This window comes from Polyodon spathula, chromosome 25, assembly GCF_017654505.1.
Source record: "Polyodon spathula isolate WHYD16114869_AA chromosome 25, ASM1765450v1, whole genome shotgun sequence".
NCBI classification, from domain to species: domain Eukaryota; kingdom Metazoa; phylum Chordata; class Actinopteri; order Acipenseriformes; family Polyodontidae; genus Polyodon; species Polyodon spathula.
The window spans coordinates 14,900,470-14,923,679 of NC_054558.1; the positions used below are offsets into that span (position 1 = coordinate 14,900,470).

The window sequence follows — 23,210 nt, forward strand, 5'->3', positions numbered from 1 at the left end:
CAGAGTTCTGTTTCCGGTTCAGAGTTTGCTCTGGTGGTCGTCCATGTTGGTTAGATTAACCGTTGTGAGTCTGAGTTGTACTGTTTCATTTTATGAGAGAAACGTCTGTTTTTAAGTAGTTTATCACAACAGAGTCAACTGGAAGCAGTATTTCGGCCTTACAATTTAACATCTCTGAGTACTGGTGAGTGTAGAATCTGGGTTAATTACGCTAAGGCTGTGTTTGCTATATTTTTGGTGCTGAATCGTAAGTTATTTGCGCATAAATGTGATGTTCTTATAACTAACAAACATCATTGTCTTGATTGGAACAGAACTGTTCCTGTAATTCCGACAGGGTCGTGGTATAAATATCTTAACTGTTTGTATTTTGAAAGTTAAGACTACGTGAAATGTGTTAAATTACATAAATACAGCTTTTTTTTTTTTTTTTTTTTTTTTTTTTTTTTTTTTTTTTCACTTTTTTTTTTTTTTTTTTTTTTTTTTTTTTTTTTTCAAATAAATAAATTTGGTTCTTAATGCTTATGCAACCGATTCAGACCCGAGACGTTTTTTCCACACATTGACTGTTCACTTTATTTTTTCATATTTCGCAACCCTGCGTTTCATCTTGTTGGTGTACCAGTTTACAGTCCCATAAGTGTCGCATTTACACGGGACAAAGCTGGGCCGCTCTACTTTTTCTCCTAGCGCTATAGATTGTATTGTTACTTGTGTGCAGGTGCACATTCAGTACACTCTTATTTAAATGCTTGCTTGCCCCTGTCGCACCTGGAGCCAGCAGGAATGTCAGCGGACGCGCTGAAGAAGAGGAAGCCCAAGGTGGTCCGGAATGAGGGTGGAACACCAGAAGGGAAGAGGATGAGAGGAGAGGGGGACCAGGTGAGTGGCAGAGTTAGAGGAAAGGAAAGAGATTAAGCACACACTGCTACAGACAAGTGATATTCAGAGATGTGTATCAAGCATATATATACACACACACACACACGCCTCCATACACTCCTCTCCAGTATGTATAATTCATTGCAGGCCTCATACACACACACCATATATGTAGGGTGGACAATAGGGGAGGCACAGACAAGAATAAGGGGGTCGGGGGGGCACAATTGTCAATTATTTTGCATATACAGTTCAGTCAGTCACCTGACTATACACCTCTGCAGATCCCTTTAATTGTTGGGGGCATGGGTCATTGTTACAGCAGTTGATAGACCTGAGACTAGCTTGGAGGCAGTGTGGCTGGTGGACTGGGATGGAGACAGGGTGGCTTAGTTAATAGGATCAAGCACTAGGAAGAAAGCAGTTAGAGCTGACGGAGGGGTTGGCAGTGCGGTGGCATGTGTGCAGCTGGATGTCATGCTTGGTTGCTGGTTTGCAGGAGGCGCGAGTGTACAGTGAGGAGGTGGAGCTGGAGATGAGAAACCCTGCCCAGGACTACACTCTGTACAAGCAGACCTGCGAGATGCTCACCAGGCTGATGGCTGAGATCCACGAGCTGAAGAGCAGCAGCAGCAGCAAGGACAGCGTAAGCCAGGACCCTTCCTTCTCAACACTTCCTACATTGAATTAATCTAGACTTGCTCGAGTGACTTGAACCCCTTCAGAGTTCAAAGCAGGAGATGCAGAACGAAACACAACCTGCAAGAAAAACAAGAAGAAAAGTCTAAACCAAAAGAAAAACACATCTTTAGAGTGTTTTATTTTTTACATATTTTTATTTTCCTCCTTGAGTTAAATTAAATTCATTTCAGCTACAGTGGTATGCATAATATACACATTGCCCACATTAGTACTTGTATATTCATTTAACATTTTTATGGTCATTGAATACAACACAAATTCTGAGCATAGTGTAGGCATAGACAAGCTAGAGCTGTAAAAGGTACAATTTGGTGGTGTAACTGTTATATTTTTGTTGATTAGGAGCTTGGTTTTAATCAAATATGAAAATATTAAAACAATTAGCTTGCCAGTGCGGTTCAGGAGCCCTATTTGTTACACTGTAGTGTCTTTACAACTATCAACACCAAAAAAATTAAAAAATCAAGAAAATATTTGTTAATTTCCTGATATTTCATTTTTCCCTTCCCACATGGCCTGGGCTGTGTTGTGTCCTGGGTTGCAGTTGGTTTGTGCTCTAGTTGAAGCTGCTGTGGTTGATTACAGTCCTGTCTCTCTCTCTCTCAGGCAACCGAGATGGAGGAACGACGCATGCAGAGCTGCATCCACTTCATGACGCTAAAGAAACTGAACCGTGTGGCTCACATGAGGCTCAAGAAGGGCCGGGATCAAACCCACGAGGTATGGCTGATGAGAGGTGCGCAGGAAGAAAAAGATGCTCCTTGTATGAGGCATAACAACATCGAGACCCTTTTAGTGATGGATTATTCTGTTTAACGATGAACGATGTCTCTAGCTACTTCCTGTGTTTTTGTTCTACCTTTACTGTCAAAACAGGGCCTGTCCTCATGTTGCTTTTTCTCATCCTCTGCAGGCAAAGCAGAGAGTGGATGCCCTGCATCTCCAGCTCCAGAACCTGCTCTATGAGGTCATGCACCTGCAGAAAGAGATCAACAAGTGCCTGGAGTTCAAGTGAGTGCCCCTCTCAGTCTGGAGACGACTTGCTTGGTAAACACACTGCCGCTGGGAATGCAGTATGAGTTATTGCAGTGTTGGGCTTTGCACTCCTGTGGTAAGAGAGGGGAAGTCTTGGGGATAGTTTGCCTAATTACACCACCTCTTCTCCAGGATTCAGTAGGCAGGTCTGCTGGTGAAAAGACAGGATGACTGTGAATGGGTTCATTTGGTTTGTGTTGGAGGAGGGGCTGTGCTATGTGTAAGTGTTTGTAACCCTGCTGTGATTCTCCTAGGTCCAAGCACGAGGAGATTGAGCTGGTGAGTGTGGAAGAGTTCACACGGGACGCCCCCCCAGAGATCTCCCGCCCCGAAATCTCAGCCGAGGACCCACACCAGCTCACCCTGTGCCGTTTGGACTGGGAGCTGGAGCAGAGGAAGAGGTACTGCCAATTTCACAACTCCGACCACTTCTGTACAGCAAGCCTTTACAACTTTACAGCCCTTTGGATCTGCCGGGAAAGCCCTATGCACAATTGCCATTAATAATATAGCCTTGATATGTACTTAAATGTAGGTTTATTTTCATATGCCGAAAATACTGTACATGTCCTGGAGCAAAACAAAAACCCATACGTTTTAACATGAATGACTTATATAATAGTCTCTACAGACACTTATAATTTTGCTGTTCAAGTGTATTTTAAAAGTATATGTGGTCAATTTACAACGCCCTAAAATCTTTAGATACTCCCACTCTGAGAACCATGGCTCAGATATTTGAGTGGCTGGATTCACTCAGGCTGTGGGACAGTTTATCTTTTGAAATTGTTCCTGCTTTGATAAACAAGGCTTAAATACAGCACATGATAAAGTAATAATGTTCCAGTCTATAAACATCTTCAGTTCAGAACTGTAGCCCTCTTTTGGATTATTGACTACTGAGGTATTCTATAATTACAGTGCATCATATGCACATCAGGGCTCTTATTAGTTTATCCCTTGAAGAATGCAAACCAATTCATTGAAATCGACTTTCTTTCCACCTCAATACCACACGCAACATTCACTAGCCTCACTTTTCTAGATCTAAATGCTGATTCCTAAAACAATGTAACATAAGTTAGGTGGTGTTTCTTCCTGGTAGCTAAGTGCTTCACGTTTACTTCAGTGGTAAACTACACTAACATCACATGACCTACAGCACACAGACTGATTTGGTACCAGAAAGTAGCAGTAGCAAGTGAAGATCCAAAAGGCCTCCAGCACAACACAGCTGGAGGAACAGTGATGAAGTTCATAATACAAAGTGATAAGATAAGCATTCCTTTAGGGGAATATATTGTTGAGTAATGTCAGGGGCTACCAGCGCATCTGCATGGAGTGTGTGTGGCTGGCTCACTGCTGTAGCTGCCCGTGAGTCCTGACCAGTTCCCTGTTTGTGTCATGAAGGCTGGCAGAGAAGTACAAGGAGTCTCTGGCCAGCAAGGAGAAGATCATGAAGGGCATTGAGATCAAGAAGGAGTATCTGAGCAGCCTGCAGCCCCGGCTTACCGAAATCATGCAGGTGCTGCACCCCTCCCCCCCCCCCATCAGTTATTAGCTTGTGTCCATTCTTAAATTCCACCCTTTGACGACTTGTTTTAGAATGTTATTTCTGTTATCGTTCTTTTTAGTTGCTTTGGGTACAAACATAGTTAGAACATGGCAACTAGGTTGAGCAGGCTGGATGTAATTGACAAAATAAATCTTGACTGCCCTGCACTGCCATTGATTGTGTGTCTCAGATGTGCAGTTCTAAAGATAAATATTGTCTGGTATTGTACAAGGTTAAGTAAATCTTTTTAATGGATCTTCTCTGCAATTTCCCCATTAGAGTGTGTGTGTCCTGACACCTATTTCTTGACATTAAATTAATAAAAACAAAAGCCTCTTAAAGATAATTAAAAAGCTTTTATGTTTTACTAAAAGCAGCTGAAAAGAGAGAATTTAAGTTGGAAGGAAATGTTCTATTCTGTGTATTTTGTAGATGCCAAAGTGTTAAACTCCACAAAGGCTGTGTAAAAAAGGAAAACAGATTTATAAATGTTGTTCAACAGCAAATACAAGTTGGTATTACTTGCATTTGCAAAATTGTGTTTGTGCATGTATATATTTTGAGCCCTGCTCATGTAGGTAGCCTCTCCCACTCTGCCTTCTCTCCAGGCTTCCCGGCCAGTCCAGGACTACCTGTCTATGCCTTTTGAACAGACTCAGAAACAGAACGAGGTGGCGAGGCACCTGCCCCCGCCACTCTACGTGCTGCTAGTCCAGGCCAACGCTTATGGGCAGGCTTGTGGTAAGTTATTGTTTTGCTGGTAAGACACTGCTCAGCAGTGGCTACTTATTTATATAAAGGCACTTGGTCTGGTCTAGCCTGTGTTGTAAATATCTACAACAGGTCACTAGAACTGAAGCGCTACTCCTCAACTCTGGTAAAAGCACCTTAATGCAGATTTAAACAAACATCTTTGAGTTAATGCAGAGTGTCCAGTAGAGCCAGTGTTTAAATCTCATTCTCATTCGCGCATTACTTTCCATCTTGAGAACAGTTCCCCTGTCTGTTTCAGATAAGAAGCTGTCGGTTTCGATCATTGGAGATGTAAATGAAGCAAAGGCCCTCTCCAAACCCCCAGAGGACTCCCAGGGTGAGCTGCAACATCAGAACCCCTTTGTGTTGTACCAGAGACAGTGCTGGAGTGGAGAGCACCCTTCTATTGCCTTGGAGCAGAGAGCTTGTATTGTATATTTAGCAGTAGTATAATTTTCTACCCAGCTGACACTCACTTGAATGTAAATGTTTGAATCAGATGTTACAAGCAGTCTTAATGAATGGTCCCCTTCCTTTCCAGATGATGAGAGTGACTCTGATGCTGAAGAGGAACAAAATACTGTGAGTGTGTTTAGAAATATCCCGTACCCTGTCTCATAGAAAATAATTACTGTAGTTAGAAAAAGTACAAACATCTTGAATCTTTAAACCCACAAGCAACCTCAAATCATTAGAAAAAAAACATATGCTTTCATATTACCCCTTTCCAGAGTTGAGAGATCACCATAGATAAAATCTACACGCCCTTACAACTGTCAACCATTAGATGTCGCCGTGTCTCATTGTTTGAAGCCTAGGTTAATGTAAAATAGGAGAAAAGCTGAGTATCTGTGTATTGCACTGCTTGTTTGAATCCTAAAGTCATCATTTCCTGTTTTTAGAAATGCATGTATTTGAAAATATTTAGGGAGGATAGTTGCTGAGATGTACCATCTTGGATCCAGGGATGTCCAGCTGGAGTTTATAGTATTTGGAGGCATCAAAGACAATTATACCGTGTAGGGAGGTACTGGAGTGTAATGAGGGATGGTCCGATGTAACATGTCCATGGTATGATAACTGAAAAAACAAATACCAAGGTAACCTTAATATCACAGTGTAAATCAATTTATAAGTACTTAAAAAAAATTTACACAAACAAAGGGGCAAATGCATTTTAAAAAGGACTAGGAAGGAAAAAGACACCAATTGAAAAGCAGTCGTGTGTGTGTGTGTGTTTTTTAGTAAGTGTGAGCTGAAGTAAGTTTTTGATTGTGATTGATTGCAGAAGAGACGGAGGCCCACACTGGGTGTTCAGCTGGATGATAAGCGCAAGGAGATGTTGAAACGCCACCCGTTGTCCGTCAACGCTGACCTCCAGTGTAAAGGTGAGCGAGAACACTGTTCAATTCTTTCCTATACAGGGGGCAAGGGGTATTCCAATCCGCTGGTGGAGCTGTAATGCAAGAGAGGGAGGTGTTATTCAAAATACTGTTCATGCATCCAGGTTTCACAAAAATAATAACATGGAAGCCATTGTTTCAACAGACAGTGATAACAAGAAAACACTTTTCAAAACCCTCACAAAATAAAGGTTCCTTTGCTAGGCAAATCCGCTGATTTCGTAATAAGAAGCCCAAGAGGCAGGAGCATTTCCTTTCAGGCCTAGTTCCTGTAGGTGGGTTTTGAAACCCTAGTTGTTCCCATCTCTGTATTCTGTTATTCTGTCTTGTGAATTATGCTCATCCTGGCAAGAATATTTCTACATGGCACAAAACAGAACTGTATTTTATATGTGTGTGTGATATATATATGGTCAGGACTCACGGGCAGCTACAGCAGTGAGCCAGCCACACACACTCCATATATATATATATATATATATATATATATATATATATATATATATATATATATATATATTATATATATTCATCTTTAATAGGATCGGCAGGCAGTTGCAGCTACAGGCTCCGTTACCTCTCTGCTCCTCCGTATGGTAGAGGAGGGTTGGTGCAGTTGCAAAGAAGCTGCTCTGGCATGAGAGCAGCTCTATAAAACGTTAATGTGCTGGTGATAATGAAGGTGCGAGTGAGCAAAGAGCTCTGCATTGCAGCAGTAACTGAATTCCCTCCTGGATCCTGCTGTTCTGCTGATTGTGTTCCAGTGTAGAGATTTCTTCACACAGCAATCCATCAGCGGCTGCTTCCTGGTGGTTCTGAAATAGATTTTTTTTTGTACTCGGCAATGGGTCCCTGGAAAGAGCTCTGTGCAGAAATGAACAGAATCCAAACTCTGCAATATAGAAGCTTTGTCAGCATGTCTTAAGTACAGTATTGGTGCAGTGTTAGGGTTAGGGGTTAGGGTTTCCCTAGTTTCCTGCTTTGTACTATATATTCCTGCAATGTCTCAATATGACCGATTCCGTTTTGATATTTTTATTAACATATCTCTTGTGTCATTTTTTTGTCCAATTATTTTGGGTTCTGTTATGCATCGAGCCTTCTGTCAATATATCTTCTGAATTCACGATAATCGTCATTTTTACAAAAAAAAAAAAAAAAAAAATTTAGGAAGTTGAGAATCTGGATCAACATATAGTATGTTTAAGAAGGGAGAGCAAATTGAAAATAAAGGAGGGAGTGTGTGGCACATTTTATAATGCTTTTGGTGTCAAAGTCATTGCTAGGTTGGAAAATCGGAAAAAGCTTAAGGTACATGTACATAAGGTTCTCTTTTGTATTAATGCAGAGGTATTTATTTTAGTCTGGAGTTTAGTATATATGTTCTCAAGCGCTATAAAAACAAACGAGACAAAGAAAAAGCAGGGTAGGTGGTAGTTTGGTGACTTGATTGATTTGATTTATTTCTTGCTATTTGTTTTTTTAGTGAATTCATTGAGACACTATTGTAATTGTGTGCTGTCTCCCCTCTCTCTCCAGACGGCAGTGTGTTGCACCTCTTCTTCTATTACCTGATGAACCTCGACATCATGACGGTGAAAGTGAAAGTGACAACGGGGACTGAGCTGTCCGGGGCCATCAGTGCAGGGTAGGAGGGATGTGCTCACAGTGCGGTGTAGGGGGGGAGTGTGCTCAGTGCGGTGTAGGGGGGAGTGTGCTCAGTGCGGTGTAGGGGGGAGTGTGCTCACAGTGCGGTGTAGGGGGGGAGTGTGGTTACAGGGGGAAGGAGTCCACTTGAGACTGCTGTTCCATGCTGCCCATAATACAGAGCAGTGTTTTGTGGCAATATAAATTTAATATAATTTAATTTTAAAATTTAAAATATTCTATTTAAAAAAATTAATGTGCCATTTTCAAGTTTTACAAGCATTACCCACAAACGCTGAGACAATCTTAACTAAGCAGGTGTAAGGAGGTTTATTTGGAGTTGTGTATCTGTTTCTGCTGCCACTCTTTTTCTAGCTACAGTTAGTATCATCACATTTCAGCAAAAACCTGCTGTGTGTGCGAGAGCATGTTTGCCGCATAACTGATTGTGATAGTTTGTGTTTTTACTGCTTTGCCTGCAGGGCTGTAAGTTTTTCAATATGGTTATCCTGTCTGGATCATGCTGTTTTGGATTTTTCTTCCTCGCTCCCCTCCTCTCTTGTAACCCCATACTGTGTAGTAGCAGGTCAATGTGACCCTCCGTCTCCACGGCAAACAGCTCATTTGAATTCCTGCTGACTGGAGCTGTTTTGAGATCACCCCAATACGAGTAGGGCTTGTAAGAGCGCCCTTTAGAGCTGCTGTGCCTCTTCAGTGCAGGAGAGGAGCTTTAATGACACACGAGTACATCAACCAAGTCTAGAACAATACATTCCCTCAGTTATGAAATTACTTGATTCGTTTTCTGCAACTGAATGAAATTTCTTACAAATAAAAAAAACTTTTTTTGTGTGTTGTGTGTTCAGCAGGATAATAAGCAAATAAATATGTCAAAGGAAAGTTAAAAGCAGGAAGTGTTGATGGTGACTCGGGTTGATGTTGAGGGATGAGCAGTTGCCCTCTTGTTCTGACAGCAGGCTCTTGAAAGAAGTAGAACAAACTGTTAGTGCTGCAGAACTGATTATTCAAATCGCGCGCACCACAGAAATCGGGTGCTGGCAATCAAGCGAGGGTCATTGGTGTCGATTGGCTAATTTTTTTTTTACCATTCCAAGTGAAACTCCTGAAGAAACAGCTGCTTGGGTTTGTATGGGTTGGTGTTCTCAGATTCTAAGAAAAGCAGTAATAATCACAAATCCAAGCAGCTGTTACTTTACAGGAATTGTAAATTAGCCCAGTCAACACCAATCACCCTGAGAGTTCAATCTGAATAATTGGTTTGTGCAACTCTACAAAGTGATTTGGTTAACCTGTATAGTCCCTACACTGAAATGAAAATCTAGCTCCCAGTGGGCATCGCTTCAGATAACACTGACTGTCTCCGCTTGCTGTTGAAGCTGAGCGTGGGGAAGCTCTTGAAGTGCCTGCCTGTGGCAAACCATGATCTTAACACCAAATTACAAACGTGTGTGCATTGGAAATATTAGGAAAGCCGGTTTATTTTTGTTTTATTAGAGTATTTGCTAAAAAAATGAATGTTGTTCTTGTGCAGAGAGCTTCTGAGCCCGGAGTCCCTCCTTAACTGCCTGTACCCTGGGGACCAAGGTACTGAGACCCCCAATCCTGCCAACCGCTACCAGTTTGATAAAGTTGGGTAAGGAGGGGGGCAGGGGAGGTGGATGGCTGACAGGACATGAGCCATTCCAGACCGCGTTGACGCAACAAAATAGACAACATAATAAACACACATAACAGCTGAATATGCTATGTAGCAATTTATTCTATGTGTCGTGTACATTGCTTCATCTTCCCCCACATTCATTTTACACTGTATGCATGTTTTTGTATTTGATTTATTTGTACCGCCTGTGTTATAGTTGTGAAGTCTCTTGGGGACTAAGTAATTGTTAATTTACAGGGAGAAAGCGTCATACACTTAATATAAGTGAGATCTAGTACAAGCAGTAGTGGAAATGGATTTGTATTGGCTCTTTGTTACAAATATAAAAACAGAATTATCATGTCATTTTAACCATCTTCTATAAGATTAGCACTAAAGTATGTAATTATAAAACATGGAGGGGGTCTGGTTTTGCACATGTGTGACAGAAATAGAGGATTTCTGTCATTTCAGTACACACCTCTATCAATCGTAGAATCATTTCACCCCAAGCTAGCTGTTCAGGCTAATAAAGTGGACACAGCCAGCCTCTGACTCTTGTGCTTCTCTTGTAGGATTCTGATGTTCGGTGACTATGTGGCTGAGCTGGGACACCCTTACACCTGGGTTCAGAATCTGGGGGGGCTGCGATTCCCCACTGGCAGACCCGAGGTGACTCTCCTGGGCAGGCTCACCTACAGCCAGCATATCGCCTGGGGACCCTGTGTTCCTCCCTTTTCCCTCTAGACTAGACTCCAAAGCAAGATTACATCCAATTTATATTGAACTGCAAAGGCATATATTTTATGGTGACTGTAACCTCTAAGAAACATGTATTGGTTGATCTCTTAATGTCTTTTTCGATATGGTGTTATTCTACACTGCATATCTCTGTCAGCGAGGATCTAGTGGAGGCTGCCGTATGTACTTCTGTATGTGTGTGACACACATTTTGCAGAACTGCATATCCTTCTCAAATTTGCACATTCTTTCGTACAACCTATTGAGTAAATCGGAATCTGTGGGTATATTTACTTGTCTTGGATGTAGGTTATGGTGGTCCGCTTTTGTATTTTCTATTTGCAGCTGTGGTGGGGATAAATGCCAATGACATGTTTCTCTTTTAGCCAGAAGCATACCTTGTTTAATTAGTTTAACTAACTTTCCCTGAAAGTGGCTCTGAATTTAACAGTATGTGGACTTCATTAAGGTGTGTTCTTAGTCTATGTTTTGGGTTCAGATGGATCTCCGGGATTGCCACTGATGTGAAACAGCTTTGTACTTGTATTAGAAGATTTAAGCAGGCTGTTTATTGAAGGCAGTGTGTCTGCGTTTGTGTTCAGCAGGCAGGGCCCACAGGCAGCTCGCTCAGTGCCAGCCACATGGAAGCCACCATGAAGCTCCTGAAAAGCCGACTGGAGTCCCGCCTGGCTCTGCACAAGCAGTTTGCCTCCCTCGGTAAGGCACCAACACTTTCTTTTACAACCCAAACAGTGAAATGCCAAAAGAATAGCGCTCATCAGATTAGTCGACCTGCCACTGGTACTGTTCAAACCAAAAGATTTTTAAAACATGGTCAGTATATTCGGTCTGTAAACAGACATGCACATTGTAAGATCTGGTAGCTTTTTATTTATTAATGATCCCTTGCCCATAGTGTATATCTTATTACGTTTTAGGCTCACTGTAGTCCCCCTGTATTAACATTTCAGTCCTGTAAAACTAATGGTTCATGTAGTTTACCTTGATCAGCGAGAGCACTGTAACTAGCTTGTATATTGTAGTTCAAATATGATTGCGGAAAGGGGAAAATGTGCAGGAAACGCTGTCCCTGTTGTAGCGGTCCCATCTTTATATAGCTGATCCTTTTATTTGATGTTTTTGGTCAAATTATATTTTCTTCTAGAACATGGTTAAAAGTGTTTCTACATTGGAAGTTGCTGATGTGCTGTCTTCCTGTACCTGTATTTCAGAGCACAGCATTTTGCCAGTGTCTAATGAGTGCCAGAGTCTCTTCCCAGCCAAGGTGGTTTCAAGGTTGATCAAGTGGAGTACCATCACATACGAGGAGTATGCGGTATGTAGAGAGAGTAAAGGATTGTACAGGGATACCCAGGAGAGGCACCTATGAGTAGTGTGCAGTATGTAGAGAGAGTAAAGGATTGTACTTGTGGATGCCCAGGATTTATTTACTCCTATTTTATGCTGTTTTGGTAGCAAGTCAAATGCAGAATATTCAGACAGTACAATTTTAGTGTACAGAGTTTTCTGAATTGTAGGTGTTTTGAATCATCTTTTTAGCTCTTTCTAAGATATGTTTTAGGTTTGAACATTTTAGCAATTGCCAAGAAAAATTAGTTTACTGCATCAAGAAAGCAAGTAATGATCAATATTGTTAGGTTGGTATTTTTTTCAAGTTCTGTTTGTTTTTTTAAATCATTTTTACTCGCTTGTATAAGCTCTTTTTAATTTTTCAATCTACAGTAGTCAATTATTTGTTCTTTGATTAACCATACTGTCTGATTGACCGGACGCACCTGTAGCCACGTGATGAATTACGTGTGTTGTATTGCGCACACAGCTTCTGCTGCTAAAACGGCTACGAGATTTAGTTGCCAAAAAAAGGACCAGCAGATTGAGGCAGATGAAAGTTGCAGAATTATTCAGACCACTAAAACCTTAGATGGACCATTGTGTGCTTTAAATTGTTGCAGTTAAGCAAATTAAAGCAGTCACGTCATTCTTGATTGTTTTTTTTCTGTTTCGTCACTAAGATGCTGTCTGTTATTGAGCAGCTAAGAACCTTTATTTTGTTGATTCCAATTGCCCATTATTACAATGCCTTAACAGCAGGTATCAAAGTATAGAAACATATGCTGAGTTTTTGAAGTTTGATGATTCCTGAAGGTATTACAAAGTATGTTGTGTTAGTTTTATTCTATACGGTATTAAAAGTAATTGTTTTTAATACCTGTTTGATTATCCATACAAATCTATGCAAACTCGTACCGGTCCCAACTAGTTTGGATGATTGACTCTACTGTATTTAAGCACCTTTTGAGATTCCTTTTAAACTGTATTGTTATGGGTTTGCCTGCATTTCTTTGTATGATGTGCCTGTAATGAACGTTGCACACGGGTCTCTCAGTAGATAAATAGTTATGCAAGTGCCTCATTGGCTCGACTGCCTTTTGACTGCAGTGTGGACAAGAGTGCATTAATATTTTACTAAATGCTGCAAGATCTTCAAAGACACACCACAGTACCAGAAAAATAATACAAAAGATAAGGAGCATTGAGGGAAATGTGTCAGCATTCTGACTGGAATTCTCATGCAAATGTGAAAGTAGCACGGGCTTCGGAAGCCATTCAGTCATGTCTTAGAATTCAGATTCAGGGCATAAGATTTGATGAACCCAGACTGCAATATGTTAACCCCACTCTGACTGTTTCCAGGAGCTGCCCTACACCCAACAAGTGCTGGAGGCCGGACTGGTACAGGAGACTGACCTCCTCTTCACAGCTGTCATCGAGAGGGGCACAGGTTAGCCTGGTACTCCCACTCACACACACAGGCACAGGAGACTGACCTCCTCTTCACAGCTGTCATCGAGAGGGGCACAGGCTAGCCTTGCACACACACACACACACATACAGCACTGTAAATATACTGCAAACCAGTATCTGCATTGCAGATATTTTTTTTTTTCAAAATGTGGTCTATGCTGCTTGATTCTGATGTTTCTACGTACTAGAACTCGGGCACACATGATTCATTGATTGTTCTCGTAATACGAACTACAGAAGGCTGATTTTATGGACCTGCAAATGCAAACTAGTACACTCTGGGCATTTACAGCACATCTTTGGCTGGAATAATGCAGAAACCATTATTTTGTATAGATAAGCATTTTTAAATTGAGGACCTTGGGCAACTAGCTCTGCTCTGAGTTCCTATATGGCCTCCCATCTCCTCTCTATAGTAGTGAGGTATTACCTAGTAATACACCCCCACTCTCCCACCCCCAAAACCACACATTCCATTAAAGGCATACACTCTTGAGTGAGACTTGCTCATGGTTGGGTAACTCCTATTATTTCTGATCTGTTCAGTGCAAATTTCAACAAGGGCTTTCCCAGGTATTGAAGTCTGTGTGCACTCAGTGATATGTCTCCTCTTGCTCCCCCAGCCAAGCTGCAGGCCGCAGTGGTCCTGAACCCTCGCTACTCAACCGTGCCCCCCCTCTTCAGCCTTTCACTCAGCTGGAAAGGAGAGCGCAGCGGGCGGACTGACGACAATCTCCGGGTAACAAACACACAGGCTGATAGTGCATCATTAAGCAGAACAACAGTCATGTAACAAAATATACCAAGAGCATAACTGGACCAGTGCAGGTTTATTATACATCAAAGGAAGAGCAGAAAATATGTTTAGGGCATTTCATGTTTGTAATCATTTAGTAGATTTGTTTAAATAACTACTACAGTTTTTCTGAGAATTTGGAAATGTATCTTAAATCATTCTGAACATTGTGTAGTTCAGGGATGCCTGTTTGTATTTGAGATTGCTCCCCTTGTCTAAGATTGTATTCCACTGTGAAAGCTATATTTTTAAACCCTGGTATGTCAGTCTGCTGCACTGTTACCTGTCATGAGGGTTCAAGCAATTGAAGTGCACCTTAGACTTAAAGCAGCGATACTTGACGTGTCAACATTTGCTTGGTACCTGGCATTAGGGGGCAGCATTGTAGCATGTTTGTTTTTTTTTGTTTTTCTTAAAACTGAAAGAAAGAAGAAACTAATATTTTCAAATAAATGCAGAGGTTGAAATTCAGTCTTGAGCACTTCTCAATCAGACACTACTAACTGTGCCCTCTCTCCTCTCCTCCATCTTGCTTCTCTCTCTCTCTCTCTCTCTCTCTCTCTCTCTCTCTCTCTAGGCGATGGAGGCTGAGGTGAATGTGTATCACCGGGAGCTGCGTGGGCCCCACCCTGGGTACCAGCTCCTGACCAATCAGCTGCAGCGGCTGTGCATGTGCCTGGACGTGTTTCTGGAGACGGAGAGCCAGGATGAGAGCGTGGAGGGGCCGCGCGAGTTTCCCCGTGAGAAGATGTGTCTGCGTACTGTCCGGTCAGTGATGTCCTGTGTCTCCTAGTGTGGGAAAACTGCACACCTTCCTATTCAAAGTCTGTGTTTTAACATCTTACAACCAAAACAATATATATTTTGGTTGTGGTGTATATCTAAATATGTTTAAAGAAAATGACATTTGGCATTTATTCTTTCTGTCATCTGGAGCAGATCTGCATCTCCATTCTTAACCTCTCTCCACACAGCATTGCTAACATGAGGATTAACTATAATCTTATGACCAGAAAACGTCATTTAGTTTATTTGCTGATGAATACACCAGTACTCTGAGTTTGTTATGAAACCTACTGGCTTGTGGATTGTCTGTCACTGCTCCAGGCTCTGATCACTTCTGTTTCCTCCAGGGGGCCCAATCGGCTGAAGCCTTTCAAATTCAACCACCCCCAGGGCTTCTTCAATCACAGATGAGTTTGCAGCGCAGATATCCACACGTGGGCAGGGCAGATTCGTCAGGGTCCAAGTGCAAGTGGCACCACTTTTTGTGAAAGGAAAACCAAGGTCTAATGTTGCAAATACTGGAGCCCGTTTATGAGCCTATGCATTTTCTTTCTGAGTTGCTTGCTCTTGGTTTAGTGACATTAACAGGATAAATCTGGACTCTCTTCCTCCATTCTTCGTGTGAGTGTTCAGTCTGCTTTCGTATGAAATATAGCTCCTGTATTTAATAAAATCATTTTGCCTCATTTTTCTCCTTCCATCATTTTGTATCTATCATGACAAGGTGCATGTCCATAGTAACATGCATGTAGATGAAGACCTTGTACTGTTTCTACTTCCCATTTTAAATATGCTGTTTCTACTGACATTTCTTGAGAGCATTGTAATCTAGGTCATTTCTGGCTTGATGTTTTATACTCCGGTGGGCTGGTAAAGAAATTCGTCTGCACCTCATTATTACACCTTTAAGTCCATTGAGCAATACGTATTGCAATCCCTTCTTCATAAGCACACCAAATTGCAGAAGAAATGGCATTGAAATATCTGCAAGGTCATTTTTTTCAATATAAAAATTGAATATAGCATTACAGGAATTATCTTGTTGGCTCTGTGTACTTTAAGTAGGCACATGAAGCAGGAATTAATTGGGTTTATTTCCAAAGTTTCTTCAGTGTGTGTGTCCCTCCTTTTCTGAGTTGTACTGCCCTGAATCTGTCTTCTCCATTTGATCTTGGCATTGCAACACTCTAAACAGTCTAGTCTTTAAATGCACTTTGCAACGTTTCTCTTTTAATGTGAATCTCTTGCAGGCCACTCCCAAAAAGTGCTTGTTACCTTGGCTTGGTTGTCTCTTGCGTAGGATTCATGTCTTTTGTGGTGGAGGTGCATGTATGTACATTGGTGTGTTGCATAACATAAGAAGTAGTAAGGACATTTTTTCCCACAAGTTGTAGGGAGTATCTGAATCTGGAGATATACAGTGTGTGTGTGTGTCCACTTTGCTACTGATTGTTCTAATTATCGCCTGCTTGCGGTGCATTATATCCCTGGCAATGTGGGAAAATAATGGCCATTGATTTTCATATTTCAAGCATTGTGATTGTTTACTGTCTGCCGTGTATGTAGCTCATGTTGATCAAATGTTTCATGATTCTTCTAATTTTGGCAGGAATGTCACTAACCCTGCTTGTTTTATATTCACAGCTGGGATGGGTCACTTTTTTTTGTTGTTCTCTCTCAAATACCTCACTAGTGCCAGTGTTGATCTGTGTGCTCTGCTCAGCAGGTACACCAAGCCACTTATTTCTTTATTTTATATAACGGTCTTTTATGTATTGTTCCATCCGTTCTGTTACTCTTCTCGGTGAACACCACAACTGGCTTGATTCTGCTCCAGTCTTCATCAAAATGTTACCGTGCATCCCTAGTGTCCTGTATTTGGCTATAATCAGATTAACTTATTTTTATATACAAATGTTTTTAATCTAAACAGTCACTGTTTCACATTCTTGCACTAACATTCAAAGTGCTGAGGCTGTGCCTTAAAATCCACCTCACTGAACAATATTACACTTAATAAATTATATAGAAAAATGTACAGTAGCTGCTGTAAACTATTATGGTTTAGGTGGTGTGCAATTATATCAGGACCCTCAATGTATCTGCACTGGTTTTATATATATAGATAGATAGGTAAAAATCTATCTCCTTGGCTCTTAATTCATTCTTTACCATATGTTTTCTCACTAACTATAAGGAAAAGCTATAAAAGAAAAAGGTTTACTGTGGAAATTGATAAAAGTAAGTACCAGTACATGCAGTCAAATTCCACTCTCGAGTTGTGTGAGGAACTGTCCTCTGTTAACCTGTTTGTCAACCCAGTGACCAGTGGCATCGTCACAAAGATAGTGCTTATCCCATTTACTTTGATGCCTACAGGCTACTGTTTGATAATGTTCGGAATGAGGTTTCACTGAAAGTGCAACAAGAGCAGACTTGCATAGGGGCAGATACAGTATTGAAAAAAAACAGTAAACCTGCAAATGTGGCACCCAGGAAAATGTGGAAGAGAGTCACCAAAGGAGTTCCTAGACGTGAGCCCATGTCGGTGAAACAAGGACTGCACAGTGTGTACCGTCTGATTGTTGAGATGAGCGTATGCTGTGGGATATATAACCAGCTTGGTCGTATGAGATTTGCAGTAAAACTGTTCTTGATTCTGGGTAGGACTCCGATGGCCAGCAAGCTCATGACTGTTAAGCAATCTACCTGCTGGCTATGATCGTCAGTCCACTCCATTACAGCTAGGCCTGTCCACCATCTAGGGCTGGTGGTCAGGTGGCGAGGAAGTGACCGTATATTATTGCAACTATTTAATTAAAGTATGGACAAAAACTAGCCCATTTTGCAAGTCATCCTTTCCCTCAATGACCTTGATGTACTGCAATGGTCACTCAAGCATTTCAAGATCCATAGATACTAAAACATGCATTTTGTACTATAAGTAATAACTTGAGATTTGTGCACTCAAATAATTTGAGATCAGCACCAACTAAAGATCAGCTTGCTATTAAGCCCACTTTCTATTTATTTGCCTGCTCCTTTCAATACTGGAGCCAATATAAATATACATCTGCTCAGACTTTTTTTTTTTTTTTTTTTTTTTTTAAATGTTGATTTGAGACTACAAAACATTTCACTTGAAAAGTAGGATTCAAACTCAGGTGGAGCTTTGTTCAAATTGCTGCTGTTGTTTCTCTCCTTCTCTCCCTGCACCCATGAGACAGAGACGAGAGATAAAAATAGCCCTGCATTGCACCATTCATGATTTGCATTCTGACGTAGCTCAGCTCACTTTCAGCTCAGTCTCTCAACCTCTGGAGCTCGGAGAAAGCACGCAGCCCACAAACTCCTTGTCCTGAGAGGACCTTAAAAAAGAAGACACTCTCCTCTTCATGCGGGTTCTCTAAAACAGAAGAAGAGTTGTAAACATCCTTGGTGCTTTTCATTTTAGACTTACAGAAGGTGTGTGAAGCAATAAATCACTCCACTTGACAACGGGTGTAGCTGGATCTTTCTATTGCCATTAGTTTGAGTTGTGTCACATCTATCAATGTCACCTTCATCGTCAGCTTAGCATCATCAAAATGAAATATTCGAGCTGGTTATTTTGATATTGTTTTTTTATCAATCAATGTGTCACTAGGCTGATTTCTACCCCACTAAACAGCACTTTAAATCTGCTATTGACGTGTTTTGTACAAGTTCTTTTAAGGTCGTGAGCAGTACAATTACAGACAGTATGTTGATAATGCGCTATTGTTCTGGCATTTAGAGGACACTGCAATATATGTACAGTATTTTGACCTATTATGTAATGATGTGGTGCAGTGATCAATACAGTAGATACTATATTATAACCAATTGTATTCATAAATAGTCTTGAATGTAATAACATGGTGAGGCTTTAGGTTTTTGAAGCTGCCATATTTTAACATTATTTTTGAAAGAGTAAGTATCTTCTTGCTGTTTATTTTTTGTTTTCCCCTTGTTTGTGATCATTCTCAGTGTTTTGTTTTAATTTTTTTTTATAAGTGTCTTTTAAGTTGCTTTGACAAAGAGTTCAGGAGATGTCTGCCATAAACATGTAACATAGGCTAGATCGACCAAACCATTTTTACATTGGTAAGGAGCAGCAGCATCTAATTTACTGCAGTTTATTGCCAACAAAACCAATAGCACTGGCTCTTACAGTACTTCTGTAAAGGCTGATCTATCCTGTGTTACATGTATCTTTGGCAGGCTATTAGAACTGCTTTCCCTGAACCCAGGTGATAGCACTTCACATCATCAGACTTATCTAACAGTAGTTGAGTAACTTCAACTAGTATTCCAGTAACATACATCTCCCACCACGGCTGTAGTTTCAAAACTAAAAGTGGATGACCATGATATAGCTCAGCAGTGTGTAGTGTGTTCATTGTATTCTCCAGGCATATGCAAAAATGTAAGATGTGTGACAGGCAGGTGGCAGGCTGTATGGATGCCCCCTATATTCCACAAGTCTAAATATCCTCTGCTATACCATGTGAATGCCAAGTTTCATGCCCACTGGATAAGCATGTTTGCAGATATATAGAACAATGTGAAGCGAGTCGTGTACGGACATGCATAAGTATGATTTCCTTCACTATATAACCTTCACCATGGATTCCATTCTCAGTGAGCGTTGATAACTCAGAATAATAAGAAACATCACAAGCAGGTAAGAGGACAAAACAACTGAAGAAAAGAACCCTTGGAGCCTCTTAACATTATTGTTTTCGTTCAGCATTGTGTTGCACTGCAATTGTTAATGACTGCCACCAAGCCTCTATTGTACATGATGAAACAGGAGTGGATTAGTTTCATATGTGTGCGACTGGTGCAGCGTGTACCAGCCAGCCTGAGGTTCATCTCATTAGATTGTGGTGTGTTAGAGAGCTGAGTATCTGTATACATCTCGAGAGGAACAGCCTTTCACAGCGGTTGAGTTCATCAAGATGAGGCATGCAGGGGATAGCTGGGGATTTAGAAGAATCAAATCCTTTTCTGGAAGAGTTGTAACTACGCTTTAGAAAATAAAATTATTATTGGATGTAACTGAGCATTTTTAACATGTAGGGAACTGGAATTGATAGGAAAGGACTGTTGATTATGATTATTGTGGACAAAAAAATGGTTTAACGCGACTTAAAGCTTTAAGGGACAGATTTGTCTTGGAGCAAGAGGGAGATGTGTGGTACGTTAGGGTAAAGACCTTGATAAATCTCTCCCAAATTGGCTTAAGCAATTCCCAAACATATCCTAAGCCATTGTTAAATTTAGTTGATCAATTTCCTGAGGCTAGCAGATCGAGACTATACAAAATTAACCTATGGGTTGTGTTCCAAGCTCTTGGGACATGCTGCAGCCTATATTTTGATGTTGCATTGCCAGTCTGGTACAAAAATAGCATGTTAACCCAAATGCCCTCAGTTTGCTGAATATGTGAAGTTATCCCTGTGTGTGTACACCACATCACCAGATATTTCTTTACCCCAAGAGTAAAGGGCAGTGATGTGTAATGCACTACCACTGCAGACTCCGAAGCAGAATGTCGTTCAGGTTTCCTGATCGTTTATTTCAATCGATTAATTTTGCAGCATTGAGAATTGACAACTTAATACAGAAACACAGGTAAACCCTAAGTCCTCAGTGGTACCTATAAACAAGTATTCGAAGCAATAGTCAGCATTTGAATGTGTTAAACAAGTAGATAGAAACACTTGTGTAGATCCACCATGGGCAGCCAGGACTGCGCTGATTCTAACGTGTCGTCTACATGCGTGGAAAGCACTCCATGGCGACTGCTTTACTTCCTTTAGGGAGTATTAACCTGCAAGCTGATTCCCCAGAACATAGTCAGCTAAACCCAGAACCAGTTATAGACTTTCCATCAGACAGATGTATAGTTTTATATGCAATGTCAAGATTTTTTTTTTTTTTTTTTTACTTATAGAACATAGGAAGGTATCTTTTGGCCCTTCCACTTTCCACAGTCATTCCACTTTTAACATTGATCCTTCCAGCTCCTTCTCATTAGTAGATCCCTCTACTTGTAGTGTGACGTGAGAGTTATGAAGTGCTCCAATTAATTTAGGACCAGTTTCACCTGGTAAAACAGGAAACCTGTGTAACTCTGTGAACCATTGTCCATCTAAACCTGAATGCACTTCTTTGGTATATAAGTAACCTTTTTAACATGTATACACAGTGAACCCCAATCACCAAAACAAACAAAAACAATCTTTTTCAGTGCAACACAAACACATTAAATGAACTCATCACTTTGAACTACTTTTTAACATGATACACAAAAGTCATTTGATATTTTTAACACGTACCCTAATGTCAACGTGTGTGGGCCTGTGGTCTGAAGGGGATATATTAAACATTACTTTAAAAAATAGCTTGTGCACTCAAATTATGGTCAAACCTTTAATGCTTTCAAAGTTAAAGACAAATACAGAAAAATCATTCAACGCCACCTGTTTAATGTACACTTCAGAGTTTTGAATTGTCGAAATTCATTGAGTGTGGAATGAACTCACTTGAGCTGAGAGCTCTCAAAGCTCTCCAGTGTGACGTGACAGGCACAGCGAGCCAAACAGCTGTTCCACAATGATGGAGGAGAGCATGGGCAGTGTAAGAAAACATTATTATGTGTTTCTGTGTGTGAAGGAGGGCACACAACAAGGATTTAAGAAGAATTTAACAAGTTTCCTTGTATTGATTCCAATGATCAAAAGTTACACGTTGCTTAAACATTATCATTTAGACATAATAATGTAGCATCTAGTTATAGGCAGAAATGAAGTTGTGAGCAATGATTTAATCCTCTGGAAGAAGCGTGGGCCACGGGGTAGTCAGGTATGCTCCTTGAATGCACCTTCATGTGACTACTGTTTTATAGAGTTTCTACACCACTTTGTGTGCAAACCTTAGTTGCTGGCTTATCTCTGTGTGTGTCAGCAACATTTTGACCAGACAACTCTTGCTTGCACCAGGTCAGGTGAGGTCAGTTCTATTCTATTTTTTAGCCCCTTTCCCAGCCAATAAAACATTATTTCCCTGATAGCAGCACACACCGCCCATATAACAGCAGCACAGCTGCATCTCAAATAGTTGTGTACTTAGGATCTTTTCTCCATCCATAAATCTTCATCATTTCACCTGGAGAATGAAATGTCCCCCATCACTTCAATAGCTATGAATATAGACCATTGTTAAGGACTCTGGGGGCTATAATACAAGAACTCCTTTCCAACCTCTTCAGTGGCATTTTGGATGTGCTCTGGCTACCTTGGACAATAAGTTGTGAACAACAACCTGTAATGGAATAAAGTAAAGCCCGCGGGCTCTCCAGATCATTTATACAACTGCATCCCTACTTGATAACCCACAGTTGCATTTGGTTAGATAGCCTTGCTTTATACTTACCACCAATCAAAATTGAAATCTGTTTTGGTTGTCAAGTTTTAACTCTGTGCCTTTTTTTTTTGTTGTTTTTTTAATTTTCCCAGTGAATAGTTTTTATGATAATATAAAGCAAAGTTTGTGAATTTGAAATTGTGGGAGGATATAATGTTTTTCCAAGAGACCCCTCACAACATTTCAGATGAGTTCAATTCAGTTTCTTGAGAGCCCTGACCAGTGGAAAAGCCTGTTTGAAATCAGATTCCAAGCACCACTTGTCTGGAACAGGTCCTTGTGTTCATCCTAGCGTGTGGTGTGCTTTGGGGGCTACCCACACCAGCAGTCAGGAATTGCAGTGGGTCCCATGTAATGACTTCGGGGAAAGTTTTGAACACATTGATTCTGGCTGGGGTTACATTTTAAGCGACCCTAAATTAGTACCTGCAATTATGTTCTGCTAAATTTCACAAAAACATCACACATAGTTTTTGAGTCTCCAGTTTCATTACAATAATTACCCTGTATTGCATGCAATTACTTTTGGTACAAAATGTATTTCATTCATTTTTGGATACTCTCAACAGAAAAATGAGATAAGAAAATTAGAGGACCATTCGGTCCATCAGCACTAGTTTGGTTCATAGTAACTGATTGATTGCAAAACCTTGTCAAGTTGGGTCTTAAAGGATCCCAGTGATTCAGCATCAGCAATACAACTTCGCTGTGTGAAGAAGCATCTCTAACACTCTGTCTTAATTCGATCTCCACAATTTCCAATAGTCCTCTGAGTATGGTCTCTGTGCTTTGCTTTAAGTATTGGCTAAGATTTTTGCCAAGTCCTTTTAAGCTTTTAAAAACTGTAATCAAGTGTCCGGTAACCCTTCTCTGGTCTCTAGGCTAAACAGAGTCAGTTCCCTCGTCTTCATACTGCAATTCCTCTTGGCACTGGCATTAGCCTTCATGGACTCTCTCCAAGTTAGTCATACA

General features: G+C 40.8%; 1 protein-coding gene across 4 annotated transcripts; it reads left to right on the forward strand.

The window, feature by feature from the left end:
- The first annotated feature begins 25 nt into the window (after positions 1 to 25).
- On the forward strand, positions 26 to 15,472 carry LOC121300005 (THO complex subunit 5 homolog). 4 transcript variants are annotated; one of them, XM_041228325.1, is made up of 20 exons: positions 26 to 184; positions 778 to 882; positions 1,382 to 1,528; positions 2,191 to 2,304; positions 2,498 to 2,595; positions 2,874 to 3,020; positions 4,030 to 4,144; positions 4,783 to 4,915; positions 5,187 to 5,264; positions 5,469 to 5,509; positions 6,216 to 6,315; positions 7,870 to 7,978; positions 9,530 to 9,631; positions 10,213 to 10,309; positions 10,981 to 11,095; positions 11,611 to 11,714; positions 13,094 to 13,181; positions 13,828 to 13,943; positions 14,578 to 14,768; positions 15,134 to 15,472. In XM_041228325.1, the coding sequence occupies exons 2-20, from the start codon at positions 787 to 789 to the stop codon at positions 15,195 to 15,197; spliced, it is 2,055 nt and encodes a 684-aa protein (XP_041084259.1). In that variant the 5' UTR covers positions 26 to 184; positions 778 to 786; the 3' UTR covers positions 15,198 to 15,472. The 4 variants fall into 4 exon arrangements, with proteins under 4 accessions (XP_041084259.1, XP_041084263.1, XP_041084261.1 ...); XM_041228329.1 differs by having other exon boundaries at positions 10,984 to 11,095; XM_041228327.1 differs by having other exon boundaries at positions 782 to 882.
- Positions 15,473 to 23,210: the final 7,738 nt, after the last annotated feature.